This window comes from Loxodonta africana, chromosome 26 (genome assembly GCF_030014295.1).
Source record: "Loxodonta africana isolate mLoxAfr1 chromosome 26, mLoxAfr1.hap2, whole genome shotgun sequence".
Taxonomy (NCBI): domain Eukaryota; kingdom Metazoa; phylum Chordata; class Mammalia; order Proboscidea; family Elephantidae; genus Loxodonta; species Loxodonta africana.
Window position 1 is genome coordinate 18081502 of NC_087367.1, and position 13808 is coordinate 18095309.

Sequence of the window (13808 nt, forward strand, 5' to 3'; positions counted from 1 at the left end):
ATGGAGGGAAAAGAGAAAAGTTTCAAGGCAAAGGAAACTGAGTGAGCAGACACAGACAGGGTGTATCTAGAAAAGGGTAAGAAATTTTGCATGGAGAGTAGGGTGTGGGGAGGGAGTACAGGAGGTGAGGTGGTAGGGTAGATTCTTGCCAAAATTTGAAGGGTCTTTTTTTTTTGTTCAGACTGCTTTGAACTAGCTAAATTTGGACCTTTTTCCTTGTGCACTTAAACAGAAAGCCAAGAATTTATACAGAAGAGAATTCTAGACGTGGCTGAGGAGAGATATGGAAATGAAACTCTGTACTTTGAGCCTTGCAGGAAAATTAGCAGAGAGGGTGTTTTTGCTTCTAGTTCAGAGTCCTAAATGCAGACTCAGAGACTTGAGTCTAGTGTTCACTTCCTTTTAACTTCCTGTGTGATCCCCATTGTGGCTTCCTAGAAGCAAAGGCCACACAGCAGGCTGGAGGTCACTGAGACCAAACTGCAAAGTCACCTAACTACTCAGATCTGGGCTCTTCTATAACAGGCTGCTTATTTATGGCCTCTTTGGGCCCCAGTTCCCCCATATGGGTGACCGCAGGACTTCATAGAGTGTTGACAGCCAACAAAGGGCTTTCATTTAAGCCAGCACAGCTATACTGATATCTTAAGAATACGGAAAAGGAATATGATGATAAAAACAAAGGGGCTGGACAGTCCCAGAGTAAACAAGGGATCCCAGCCCCAGGCTCCAGGGGGCAGAAGGCAATCATCAAAAACAAACCAGAACCTGGAGTGGTTTCCTGATAACAGTAACAGCAAAACAGGAAAAACGCCTATTGATTACAGCAACCAAGCTCTCAAGAAAAAGTTACCGGGAAAGACAAATGGAAGAGCTGGTTAGAAATGGCCATGCTTATGCTTACTGGAAGTTTAGGTATATCTAGAAGAAGATTACAAGGAGAGGGCCAGGAAGCGGGGAGTCTATCTCCAGATTTAGGAGTTTTACAGCCCTGGTGGTGCAACAGTTAAGAGCTCCTCAGCTGCTAACCAAAATGTTGGTGGTTCAGACCCACCCAGCTGCTTCACAGGAGAAAAGACCTAGCGATCTGCTTCCATAAAAATTACAGGCCAGAAAACCCTATGGGGCAGTTCTACTCAGTCACATGGGGTCACTATGAGTTGAAATCAACTCAATGGTACCTAACAGCAACAATAGCTCTACTTATTCAATGCATCATTTTTGCTAAGCTCTTAGTAGGGTTTTTTGTGGGTAGTGTGCGAAAAGCAAAGGGCGCTACAGGTGGTAAGAAAGTCCTATAAAGCAGGGGGAGGAGAGAGCCCTTTCTGAATAGGGAGGTTAAGTAAAGATTAGTAAAGGAAATGGGCTTGAGATGCACCTTGAAGGACTGATGGTATTTCACTTACTGAAGATGTAGGAAGATTAAAAAAAATAAGAAGAGAAGATGATAGGAGCGTGAAAAAGAAAAGCCTTTTATTTGTTATTAAGCGAAGTTAGTGATTTCAAGAATCCATTTGTAACAGCTTCAGGACTAATCCCACCCCTACTTCCCACATCCATCACCACCTGTTTTACTTTCTTCAAATCAATTATTAAAAATTACTTTGTTAGTCCACTTATTTATTTCTATATTGTTGCCCACAACTAGGGTGAATCTATGTCCCCATCTGCCCGATACAGTCCCAGTTTATGCTTGCTGTCTGGCAAAATTTCACTCTTGAAAGTGTCTTAGTTTGAAAGGTAGATTATAAGGACGCTCCTCACATAACTCAGCAGGAAATCATTAGCTTAACTTAAAATTGTAATCGTTCACATCTATTTTTCCACTAGTATGAATACTGTTTGAAATAATCCTTGACTCAAATAGCGACCAACACATTGCTATGCCTTTTTTCCTTCCTTTTGATTCTCATGACTTAGACTTAGAAGAAAGGCCTGGCAATTTACTTCTGAAAACCAGCCACTGAAAATCCTATGGAGCACAACAGTATGACCTACAACCAATCAGGGGAATGGTGCATGGGATCTCCATGAGTCAGAGCCTGACTGGACAGCAGCTAACAATAACAACGACCTGTAAAGGCCCAGTCTACACTTTTTAAAACATTGCTTAACTTTTTTCTAAAACATTATTTACACTTGATTTATTAATAAATTCTCAGCTTGCCACACTGGCCACATCATATACTGAGAAAGTAAACTGTCACTCTAAGATATTCAACTATAAAGTGCAAAGAAGCAGGAAGCCACTGTAGGAGGAAACCTGTCCCATGTCAGAAGTTAGAATTAATCAGCAAACAAGCACATGCCCTTAAATCAAAACCCGCTGCCCTCAAGTGGATTCCAACTCATTAGTAGGGAGTAAATCAAACAACTCTTTTGGCTCAAAGGCCTCCAGCAAATAGCCTTCATCATAGGGAAGAATTGCTGGGTGCTGCTGAGTGGTTTTTTTAATATCGTGAACAAGGAGAATCTTGGCCTGAGGAGTCATGGAAGAATGTGCTTACCACACAATTCAGGCCATAATTGGGTTTCAGGGAATGAGAGAACCATAAACCATCCTCATCCTTCCTCCCTTATCGAGCGATTTCCCACACGCACCTTTCAGATCTCCATTCCCATCCTTGTCACTGTCCTTGAAAGACCTCGGGTAGATCTGGTACATGGGTCCCACCTGCCACCAGTCCAGGCACTTTGGAGAGATGGCAATGATGGCTATAGTGATGCCAACGAGCACGACCACCGAAGCCACGGTGAGCCAGAAGAAGACCTCCCGGGGGACCCGGTAGCGGGCCTGGCCTGAGAACTGGAGCAGCACCTCCTTGGGCATCCCTGCGAAGGGCTTCACAGGCGCCTCGGGGCCATGGATGTCCACAGCGCAGGTGTCCGCGGCGCAGGTCTGCAGGTTGTCTGCTGGGCTGCCTGGGTCTGGCTCCGGCTCCCACTCCAGGATGTCTTCGTTTTGGACAAACCCATTGTTTGTCTGGCATCCCTTCATACTCATTTGGAGGGAGTCTGTCTTGTCTTCATCCTTAGCCATGTCTCACGTCTTGTCCCTTCCGAGTGCCTTCCTGAAGTAACAAAGGTGGAAAGGTGGCTTGCTAAACTGCTTTGTAGTATAATTAGCTTTGCTTGGTTTATAAATAACAAAGTCCAGCCAAGGAATAAAGAGTAAAGGTGAAAGGGGCTTTAAAAAAAATCTCTTTTCAGCAAGGTATAAGAAAAAGAAAGAAATGCCGGATTTTGCAGGGCAAAGGTGCTTGGTTTTTGTTTTGTTTTTGAGGGTCTCTTCCCTAAAATCCAAGAGAAAAGCCAATATAGCAGCCTGAAGAGGGTCCGAAGGCAGTGAACCACAGCTCTTTGTTATCAAGGCTTTTCTGTTATCTCAGTTCTACTCTAGGTGCCTTCAGCCTTGTTTCCTATTTTCAGAAAAGGAAGTGGCTGCCTATTCTTGGAAGCACTTTCAGAAGGTTGGAGGGGGAAAAAAGATTCCACGTCTAGCATGTTCAAGTGCTTTACTGTATAGGTAAACTGTGCTTAATATTGCCAAGTCATTTAATCATTGACAAGAGAAAAATATATTTGCAATCTTGAGGAAAATTAGCTGTGCTTTCCTAAGAAGGCTCCAAGCCTTAAAAGCCTGAAATGATTTATGGTTTCATTTAATCAGGGGCATTTATACACACCCATGAATCATTTGCCAGATAACAAAACTTTTTTTTTTTTTTTTTAAATGAGGAAAGCTATCTGGGTCCATAATATTACTGACTTTTTATAAAGTAATTTAGGAGCAATGGTAGAGACAAATGAGCTATTTGATCATGGCCAAGTTATTATTAATTTTTTAATGAATAAAATTGAACACCTGGCTCACTGAAAGCATCCAACAGGTGACATCGCTCATCATTATTATGTATATCGTGTATTTAAAAAGCAAAGACATTTGACTTTTGTGTCTCAACGCTGCATTATCTCTCAAACACAGAGTGGTAATTTTCACAATAGGAACTGATTCTTGAAATTCAGTTACCATCTGGGGAAAAAACAAGGTGCAAAAGCAGCCATAATTTTTACAATTTCTCAAATTATAAAAGCAAGTTTTAATCATAAAACCTTAAATTCTATATGTACAATCATGTAAGTGCAAAGAAAAACTACATCATCACGAAATGCCTTCGTGACAGAACCATTCCGTCCAGGCTTCTTTACATTTTATTGAAAAATAACAATAACAGCAACAATACTTTGAACTTCCAGGGCACACAAACTGGAAGCTTTTAAAAAATAACCTGGGATAACTCTCTGGTCTCTGGTGGAAGGACTTTCCGAACAGTAAAAGAAATTACAAAAGAAGATTGCTTGAATTGACAGAATAAAATTTTTGAATTTGTTATATCACAAAGCATACTAATTGAAAAAACATGACTAACTGGGAAATATATTTGTGATAAATATGCCAAAAAAAAGTTTAACATTAAAGATACGTATATACTGAAAGAGCCCTGGTGGCGTAATGTTTAAGCGCTGGGTTGCTGACTGAAAGATCGGTGGTTCAAACCCCTTGGCTGATCTGTGAGAAAAAAGGCCTGGTGATCTCCTTGTCATCCTCTGACATCTGGTCCTGGGATGTGCACCTCCTGCCTGCCACGTGAACTACGGATTTGGGACTTGTCACCCTCCACAATTGTGTGAGCCATTTCCTTGAAATAAATCTCTCTCTGTCTATATATATATGTATATATTTATATGTACCCTTCCACAGTTTTGCTTCTCTACAGAACGCAGCCTAAAACAGTTGATTACAGCCTAGGAAAACCTATGGGGGCAGTTCTACTCCATCCTATAAGGTTGCGAGGAGGTTGTTGTTGGCACACAACAACAAAAATATATTGTTAGACACATATATATCATTTCTTAATATCAATTAAAAACATAAATATCTGTAGAAAACTTGGAAAAAATAAGCAGATAATTCACACAAATAAACGCACAAATATCGGGCAAATAAACAAGCATTTTCAATCACATTTGTAAAGAATTTTTAGAAGATAATAGTGCTGGCAAGGATCCAGTATAAATTGACACAATCATTCTAGAAAGCAATTTGGCAATGTGTATGATAAGCTTTAACATTTTTCAAGGTAATAAAATGGGGCTAGCCTTACCAGATTTTAAAACAAAAAAAGGAATTGATAGTAAAGAAGAGATAGGCCACAAGATCAATGGAATAGATTGGAGTCACCAAAAATAGACCCCTATACATAAGGCGGAAACCCCGGTGGCATAGTGGTTAAGGGCTACGGCTGCTAACCAAAAGGTTGGCAGTTCATATCCACCAGGCGCTCCTTGGAAACCCTATGGGACAGTTCTACTCTGTCCTATAGGGTCGCTATGAGTTGGAATCAACTCAATGGCAATGAGTTTGCTTTTTTTTTTTCTTTTGTATACATAAGGAAATTTTAGAATGTGAAAAGGCAACATTTTGAATCAGGGAGAAAAAGATTATTGAAAAAGTGCTGGACAGCTGGCTAGCTATTGGGAAAAAATAATAAAGCTATACAGCCTACCTTATTCCTTATACCAAAATAAGTTCTATGCAGATCAGATATAAAAGTAAAATATAAAACCTGTAAAATGCTAGACAGAAATGTATCTACTTAAAAAAAATAATCTTAGAGTCGGGAAGCCTTTCCAATAAAATACAAAATCTACATCCCAGGAAAGAAAAGATCAAAAAATTCGATTCCACAAATTAAAAACAAACAGAACAATCCACAAAGCTAGAAGACAACAAATGACAAACTAGAAAAAAATATTTTAAGACATACGGCAAGTTATTTTTCATAATATAGAAATTGATTTATAAATTAATACAAAAATAATCAGAAATACAAGTGGTTAAAAACACAAAATTCAAATTTCACTCAAAAGAAAACAGAAACCAAAATAAGAGGGATATAACATTTTTAGGCTTTTTTTGGCAAAAATGAGCAAGTTTGATAATACTCAGTGTCAAAAAATATACAGGTAATCAGCACTCTCATAAACTCATGATAGGACTGTAAACTAGTACAACCTTTGTGTGGGAGAATTTGGGAGTATATGTCAAAATGGTAAATCTCATAACCTTTGACCTAGAAGTTTCACTGCTAAAAATTTATCTTGCTGGTGTAAGGATGTTCACTGCAACAAAACTGGAAACAACCTAACTATCCATCAATGGGGGAATCATTTAAATAAATTATGTCAAATCCACACAGTAGAATACCACCTGTATACTACAGAATGCGTTGGTCTAGGCTGATTTAAAAAATGTCCAAAATATAGTGTGAAGTGGGAAAAAATTTAGAACGGTATGTATAATCATAATTGTGCAGAAAAAATGACACACACAGTCATATATGCAGATTAAATTTTCAACTAGTGGTTGACCAGAGACTAAGAATAACTGGATAAAGATGAGGGTCACTGGACTTTTACATTTCACTTTTACCCTGACTAAATTTTTTGTCCTCAGCATATGTGACTTTTGTAATAAATAAAGGTTATATCTTTTAATTCAATAATCCACTTCCAAAAATCTATCTCAATGAGATGGAGCCAAAAATTTATGTATAAAATGTTTTATTAATTATAGTGGTATTTATAATAGCAAACATTGAAAACAACCTAAGAGCTTAATGATAAGAGACTAGCTTAATAAATTACTGTACATTCTTGTGATAGTTATTGAACATATTCTCAAAGACTTTTTAGTGACATGGAAAACATTTCACAACATGTTGAGAGGAAAAACAGCTCTTAAAAGTCTCATGTTGAATGGAAGAAAGTATCCCAATTATGTGGAAAAACAACAAACAAACTCATGTGTATATATAAAGCCTGACTAAAAAATATGTTTAGAGTGTTTATTTCCGGACTGTAAAATTATGGATGATACTTTGTTCTTTAAATTTTCTGGGTTTTCTAATTTTTCTATAATAAATGTGCATTGCTCTTGAAATTGGAAAAAAAAAACTAAGCTAGGGTATCCTGATTTGGGAGTCTACCTAGAACTTCCAGGTAGGTGATAAAGAGTTCAGTATAAGGTGATTCCTCCTGACAACTGCCACCTAAAATTCACAAACACCCCTTACTAATACCTAAACGAAAGATATAAAAGCAAATTTAAAAAGCAGAAGGAAAACACAAGATCCAATTAACAAGTTTTGAAGCGCTTGGAAAGGAAGAGAAAGTTGGCAGTAAGCCCGAGAAGATATCTACAAAGCTAAGAATTCCAAGCAAGTTCAAACTACTATTTACTTTAAACAGGATTAAAAAGGAAATAATAATTGTGGAAACCAACGACAGTCTGCAAAAATGAGTAAGGAACAAAAACACAAAGGAAGCTTTAACAGCTTACTCAGATGATCAGAATAAGGAATCCGAGATAACAAACATAAATTACCTCAGCGAATTCAAATCTCAGGAGAGTTACTCAAAACCGATAATAAAGCACAGATGAAATACCTACGAAACAGGTGACAGAACAATGGAGGAGCCAGAAAACTCACTGAAATGTAAATAAAGAAACAGAGAATAAAAGTAATCAAGGGGAAAAAAAGACGAATTTCAAGGCCATCACATCGTAAAGAGTCCCATTCAACAGCAAACCCGAGGCATATAATCTCTCAGATTGGTAAAGATTCCAAACCGAAGGGTTTTCCATATTGTTTACCTGTTCACCAGACTGATTCACGGACACTGTGAGCTGTGGGTAGGATCCATAACAGTCATCTTCAAGTTCCCGGCATCTAGTGCAGCGCCTGATATATTATTAATGAATAAAAATATTTACATAAAGATGGATGAACCTAATGCTAACCTTTGTGGGGGAGGGAATGGGTGTAGAGAGAGGGGAAATAGAAAGTACATTCTGCACAAAAATGTAGATTTTTATCATTTCTCTTAGCCATGTGTTCTTGTCATGGTACTGTGTACTGAGTAGAATTTTAAGTTCAAAGACCTCAGCGAGAATCAAGTCCTGCCTCCACCACTTGCTCACGGCATGATCTTAAACAAACTTCCCAGCTTCTCTAAGGTGCTGTTACCTCAGCTGTAAAACGTAATTTGGCTACAGAGTTAACATTATAAATATAGACCACAGTAAGGTGTTTTTTAAAACCATTCTAACGAGAAAGAAAAGGGAAGGATAGATTTATCCCAGCTAGAGAGGAAAGTTAAATTCATATAACAACTGAAAAAAAAAAAGAGGCTATTTTTAAAACTTTTTATAGCCAAACGAAACAAAACAAATAGCAAAAGAAGAACGTACCAGAACATGAAAATGTGACAAATGTCACCACAAAATCTTACTATTCCGCACATATAAAGAATTCATGCAAATATACAAAATCAGTAGCCAAATCACATTCAATAAAAGATGAAAAGATATGTTAAGTTATATGTAAGAATGTAACATGTGATAAGTCATCACATAAAAGCATCTTCTTGATGGAATAAAAAACTTGATAAGGTGCATTATAGATTAATTGCACTAATAACCCAATTAATGGTCTTCCTGTATCCATGCCGTTTCCCCTCATAACTTCTTAATCCCTTGGCAGACCGAATCTGGGCTTGGCCATGTCACATGCTTTGGCCAATGGGACAATAATAAATGTGACACAAACGAAGGCTTAAACAAAAGTACTTGTGCATTTCTCTTCTCTTTTGAACCTCCCCTGTCGTCATCATACCAGCATGCCCAGGTTAACCTGCCGGAGGGATGTGGGAGACATGTGAAGGAGTGCTGAGTCTCCCCAGCCAGGGTCTTTCTAGACTAGCCAGCCCTCCAGCTGACGACAGATGCAGGAGCAAGCCCTGCTGAGATCAACTGAGCCTAGCCCAGATCCACAGAACCAGCCAATCAACAACTACCATACCATGAAAAATAATAAATGGTTGGGTTTCTTTTGCTTTTGGCTTTTTAAAAATAGTATTAAAAGTACATTTCAAGTGTGCAATTTAACAAGTTATAATATATGTATAGATCCATGAAACCATCATCACAACTAAAATAATGAACATGCCCATCACCCACAAAAGTTTCCTCTTGCCCCTTTGAAATCGCTCTCTCCTATTCTCCTTCCCAGCACCACCAAAACCGCCTTCCATTCCTAGGCAACCCCAGGATAATTACTATAGATTAGTTTGCATTTTCTAGAATTTTATATAAATGGAATCATAACAGAGTATGTACTTTTTTTTTTTTTTGGCCTAGTTTCTTTTATGAAACATAATTATTATTTTGAGATTTATCCATGTTGTGCATATCAATAGTTCATTATTTTTTATTGCTGAGTAGTATTCCAATATATAGATATACCCAAGTTTTTAAGTGGGCATTTGTTTCTGTTTTCTTTTTCAGTTATCGGCTATTACAAATAAAACCGCTGTGAACATTCATGTTCAAGTCTTTGTAAGGACATAGCTTTCTTTTCTCTTGGCTAAATGCCTAGGAGTAGAATGGCTGGAACATACGGTTGTTGTTGTTAGCTGCCATCAAGTTAGCTCTGACTCACAGTGACCTTATGTGTAACAGAATAAAAGGTTGCCCAGCCCTGTGCCATCAGGTCCTGTACCATCTTATGATCACTGGGATGTCTGAGCCCATCGTTGTAGTTATTGTGTTAATCAGTCTCATTGAGGGCTTCTGTCATTTTCGTTGGTCCTCTGCTTTACCAATCATAATGTGCTTTTCTAGTGACTGGTCTTTCCTGATGAAGTGTCCAAGGTAAATGGACTGAAATCTCTCCATTCTAAGGAGTATTCTGGTTGTATTTCTTTTAAGGCTGATTTGTTTATTCCTCTGGCAGTCTAGAGTATATTCTTCACCAATGCCACAATTCAAACGCATCAATTCTTCTTCTGTTTTCCTTTTTCATTGTCCAGCTTTTGCATGCATATGAGGTGATTGAAAAGACCATGGCTTGGGTCAGGCACACCTTAGTCATCAAAGTGACATCTTATATGGTAGGTGTATGTTTAACATTTTGAGAAACTGCCAAAATTATATTAGGAAGTGAAATAGGAAACATTTTACATTACCATCAGCAGTGTACGAGAGTTCCAGTTCCTCCACATCCTTGCCAGCATTTGCTATGTTCAGTGTGTTTAATTTTAGCCATTCTAATAGATGAGTGTTGTTGTTTTTAGTTGTCATCGAGTCACTTTCAACTCATGGCAATCTTACGTATAACTAAATAAAACATTGCCTGGTCCTGTGCCATCTTCATGATTGATATGTTTGAGTCCATTGTTGTGGCTCTTGTGTCAATTCATCTCATTGAGGGTTCCCCTCATTTTTGCTGATCCTCTACTTTACCAACCATGATGTCCTTTTCTAGAAACTGGTCTTTCTACCTCCAATGAGGCTGCTTAGAAGTCTCAGTATATACATTATATATATATATATTTTTAGACAGAATCTGTGAGGCATGCATGTACTTAATATCCTTAGAGGGGCCTTTGTGTGCATACCTGAATTTGGGAATCATGAAGAAGCTAGGAATGAGAGTTTTATATTCAAATCAGAAATTCCTGGATCCAGACAGTCCCTCTAACACTTGGTCTAAAGTTTTTCTTAGTTAGATCAACCAAAACAAAATGACATTTTTTAAAGGAAAACAACCAATCCAAACACTCAACACTTAACATCACAATGCCTGGCATCCAATAAAAAATTACTAGACATGCAAAGAAGCTTCAAAAGGTAATCCAAATTCAGGAAAGAAATTCATAAATAAAAACAAACCCGGAAATGATATAAATGATGGAATTCACAAACACAAATTTAAAAACAGCTATTATAAACATGCTCAAAGATTTAAAGAAAAACAGGAACATCATGAGCGGTATAGTGGAAGATATAAAAAAGAATCAAATGGAACTTCTGGATATGGAAAATAAAATACAATACAAAAAAAATCTCTAGGTGGGCTCAACAACAAATTAATCACTTCAAAGTACATGATCAATGGATTTGATGACTAGCAGTGGAAACTATCTTAACTGAAGCATAGAGAGAAAAAGGGCTGGAATTAAAAGGTAACTGAAAGGTCAGCAGTTCAAGCCCACCAGCTGCTTCAAAGGCAAAAGATGTGGCAGTCTGCTTTCATAAAAATTACAGCCTTGCAAACCCTATGGGACAGTTCTGCTCTGTCTTATAGGGTAGCTACAAGTCAAGGTTGACTAGATGACAGACAACAACAATAGGAGTCTAAGTTATAGTCTAGACCTAAACACCATTTCTAATCGAATGTTTCTTTTAATATCTCTGTCTTAGGCTGGGTTCTCCAGAGAAGCAAAACCAGTAATGCATATAAATATACATATAGAGATTTATATTAAGGAAACAGCTCATGCAATTGAAGGGGTTGAAACATCCCAAGTCCTTGGATCTGCATAGAGTACTTTCCCAATTCGCGGAGCCGCAGAAGCTGGTGAACCCAAGATGTGCAGGTGGAAAAGCAGGGATCCCGCTCACAGGTTGTGATGGTCAAGGAATCCCCAAGGTCGTCAGGCAAGACCACCAAGTTTCTCCTGAAACCGCAGGGGCTGGTGAACCCAAGACAGGCAGATCAGCGAGCGGGACTCGTTCGCAGGCCAGGAAGATCGGCGAATCCCAAGATGGACAGGTAAGCTGCTAGCTCAAGTCCCAAGAACCAGAAGTCAGACAAGAGACAGCTGCTGGATCCGGAACAAGCCAACAACTTTTGCAAGGCGAGCAGGAAGGAAGTAGGGGCAGAAGGTAGAGAGATGAAGGCTGAGGGAGCCGTGAGCCATCACAGGCTCCACCGCCACTGGTACCACTCAGCAGATTCCATCATGGGGGTGATCACATATCAAATTTCAACAGGAAAGTGATCACAACATTATACAACTGCCAAAATACTGAGAATCACAGCCCAGCCAAGGCGACACACAATCTTAACCATCACCGTCTCCAGATCAGGTCCTCTGCTCCAGTCAGTCAGCCAGTCTTCTCGCTGCAGACTATGAATGCCTGGTCTGGATATTTGTTCCTGCCTCTTTCTGAGGCCCAGTTCCACCCTTTATTCCCTTACCCCACCACCACCATCACTCCAGCCCACTCTGACCTACCCTTCCCAGAACCCCTACTACTCTTGTCTGCGTTATTCATGTGTATATTCATCCTTGTGTTGTTGTTGTCATCTGCAGTAGTCAGCCCCCAACTCATGGTGACCCCATGCACAATGGGATCAGACTGCTGTGATCCATTTTCGTTGGCTGATCTTTGAAAGTAGGTCACCAGGCCTTTTTCTCTAGTCCATCTCAGTCTGGAGGCTCCGCTGAAAGCTGTTCAGCATCACAGCAACACGCAAGCCTACACTGACAGACAGGTCTTGGTGGCTGCACCTGAGGTGCATAGGCCCAGAATCTAATCCGGGTCTCCTACATGTTGTAGTTGTTAGGTGCCATAGAGTCGGTTCAGGCTCATAGCAACCCTATCGTACAACAGAATGAAACATTGCCTGGTCTTACGCCATCCTCAAAATCATTACGTTTGAGCCCCTTGTTGCAGTCACTGTGTCAATCCATCTCATCAAGGGTCTTCATCTTTTTTGCTGACCTTCTACTTTACCAAGCACACATGAAGGTGAGAATTCTACCACCGAACCACGAACTTCCTCTTTATCCTTTTAATGGTGGTTATATAGTAAAACCTGTGAAAACCAGGATCTGTGTAAGGTGGAAACCTGTCAGAGAAGGAAAACTCAAATATTTTCCACTAATAGAGAGGGAGAGAAGACTGTAAGACTGCACTGTATCAAAGGCAGAAAACTTGCAAGACCTGGAAAATCAGGGCTGCCCCATTGAGCTCTCACAGGTTTCACTGCGTTAACACATGGTTTTATTCTGTCTACTTCTCCCGGACACTGAGAATTGTACCTATTACCACAGTGAATAGACCAGGGCTTTGCCCATGTTCAACATTCAAAATCATGTTGGTGAAAGAGCCTTGGAGATCATCTCAAGCAGGCCTTCCCACACTTGAATGTGCATATAAATTTCCTAGAGATCCTGTTAAAATGCAGGATCTGATTCGGTAGATTTAGCCTGAGAGTCTCCATTTCTAACAAGCGCCCAGCTGAGAACAATGCCTAGGTCCCTGGACTACACTTGCATGAGATCCCGCTGCTGCTTCTAGTCTCTTCTTACTCAGTGTTTACGCTCCAAGAGAACTAATATTTATTTCTTATTTTGTGAAAGAACTTTCTAGCTGCCTCTCAGAGAAAAATTACCTCCAAGCAGGTCATTTTGGTTTTGTGAAGAATAATTTGGGAAATACCCTGTAATTCTAAAAAAATAGTAAATGGTGGGTTCATGCCCTGCCTACTGGGGCAGCAGCCACTCAGCTCCAGTAACAACGCAGGACCAGTATTGCCAGGTCTAATTTTTCTGGAGAAGCTGGAAAGCTGTATTAATATGCAAAATTTCTCAAATCTTGAATGTTGACAATTCAAATCCATGTTTGATTGAGAGGATCTGTACGACACACCCATAATCTCTTCAAAGGCTCCTTTGTGTGACTGAGGAGCCCTGGCGGTGCAGTGGTTAAGAGCTATAGCTGCTAACCAAAAGATCGGCATTTCGAATCCACCAGCCGTGCCTTGGCAACCCCATAGGGCAGTTCTACTCTGTCCTATAGGGTCACTATGAGTCGGAATCAACTCCATGGAAACGGGTTTGATTTTTTTGTGGTTCACGGGACTGAACAACACTCCGATTCTTTGCTCTTTCTG

The 13808-nt window shown here is 39.5% G+C and overlaps 1 protein-coding gene across 2 annotated transcripts in view; it reads right to left on the reverse strand.

Moving 5' to 3' along the window:
* SLC3A1 (solute carrier family 3 member 1) overlaps positions 1–12144 on the reverse strand; it is a 68531-nt gene extending 56387 nt beyond the window's left edge. Inside the window, exons 1-2 of one of the 2 annotated variants that reach the window (XM_064277144.1) lie at positions 7718–12144; positions 2602–3071 (exon numbers count right to left, since the gene is read on the reverse strand). In XM_064277144.1, coding sequence (XP_064133214.1) covers positions 2602–3040 — 439 coding nt within the window. In that variant the 5' untranslated portion in view covers positions 3041–3071; positions 7718–12144. Of the gene's footprint in view, positions 1–2601; positions 3760–7717 lie in introns of those variants that run through there. The other variant, XM_064277145.1, reaches the window with a different exon arrangement.
* Positions 12145–13808: the final 1664 nt, after the last annotated feature.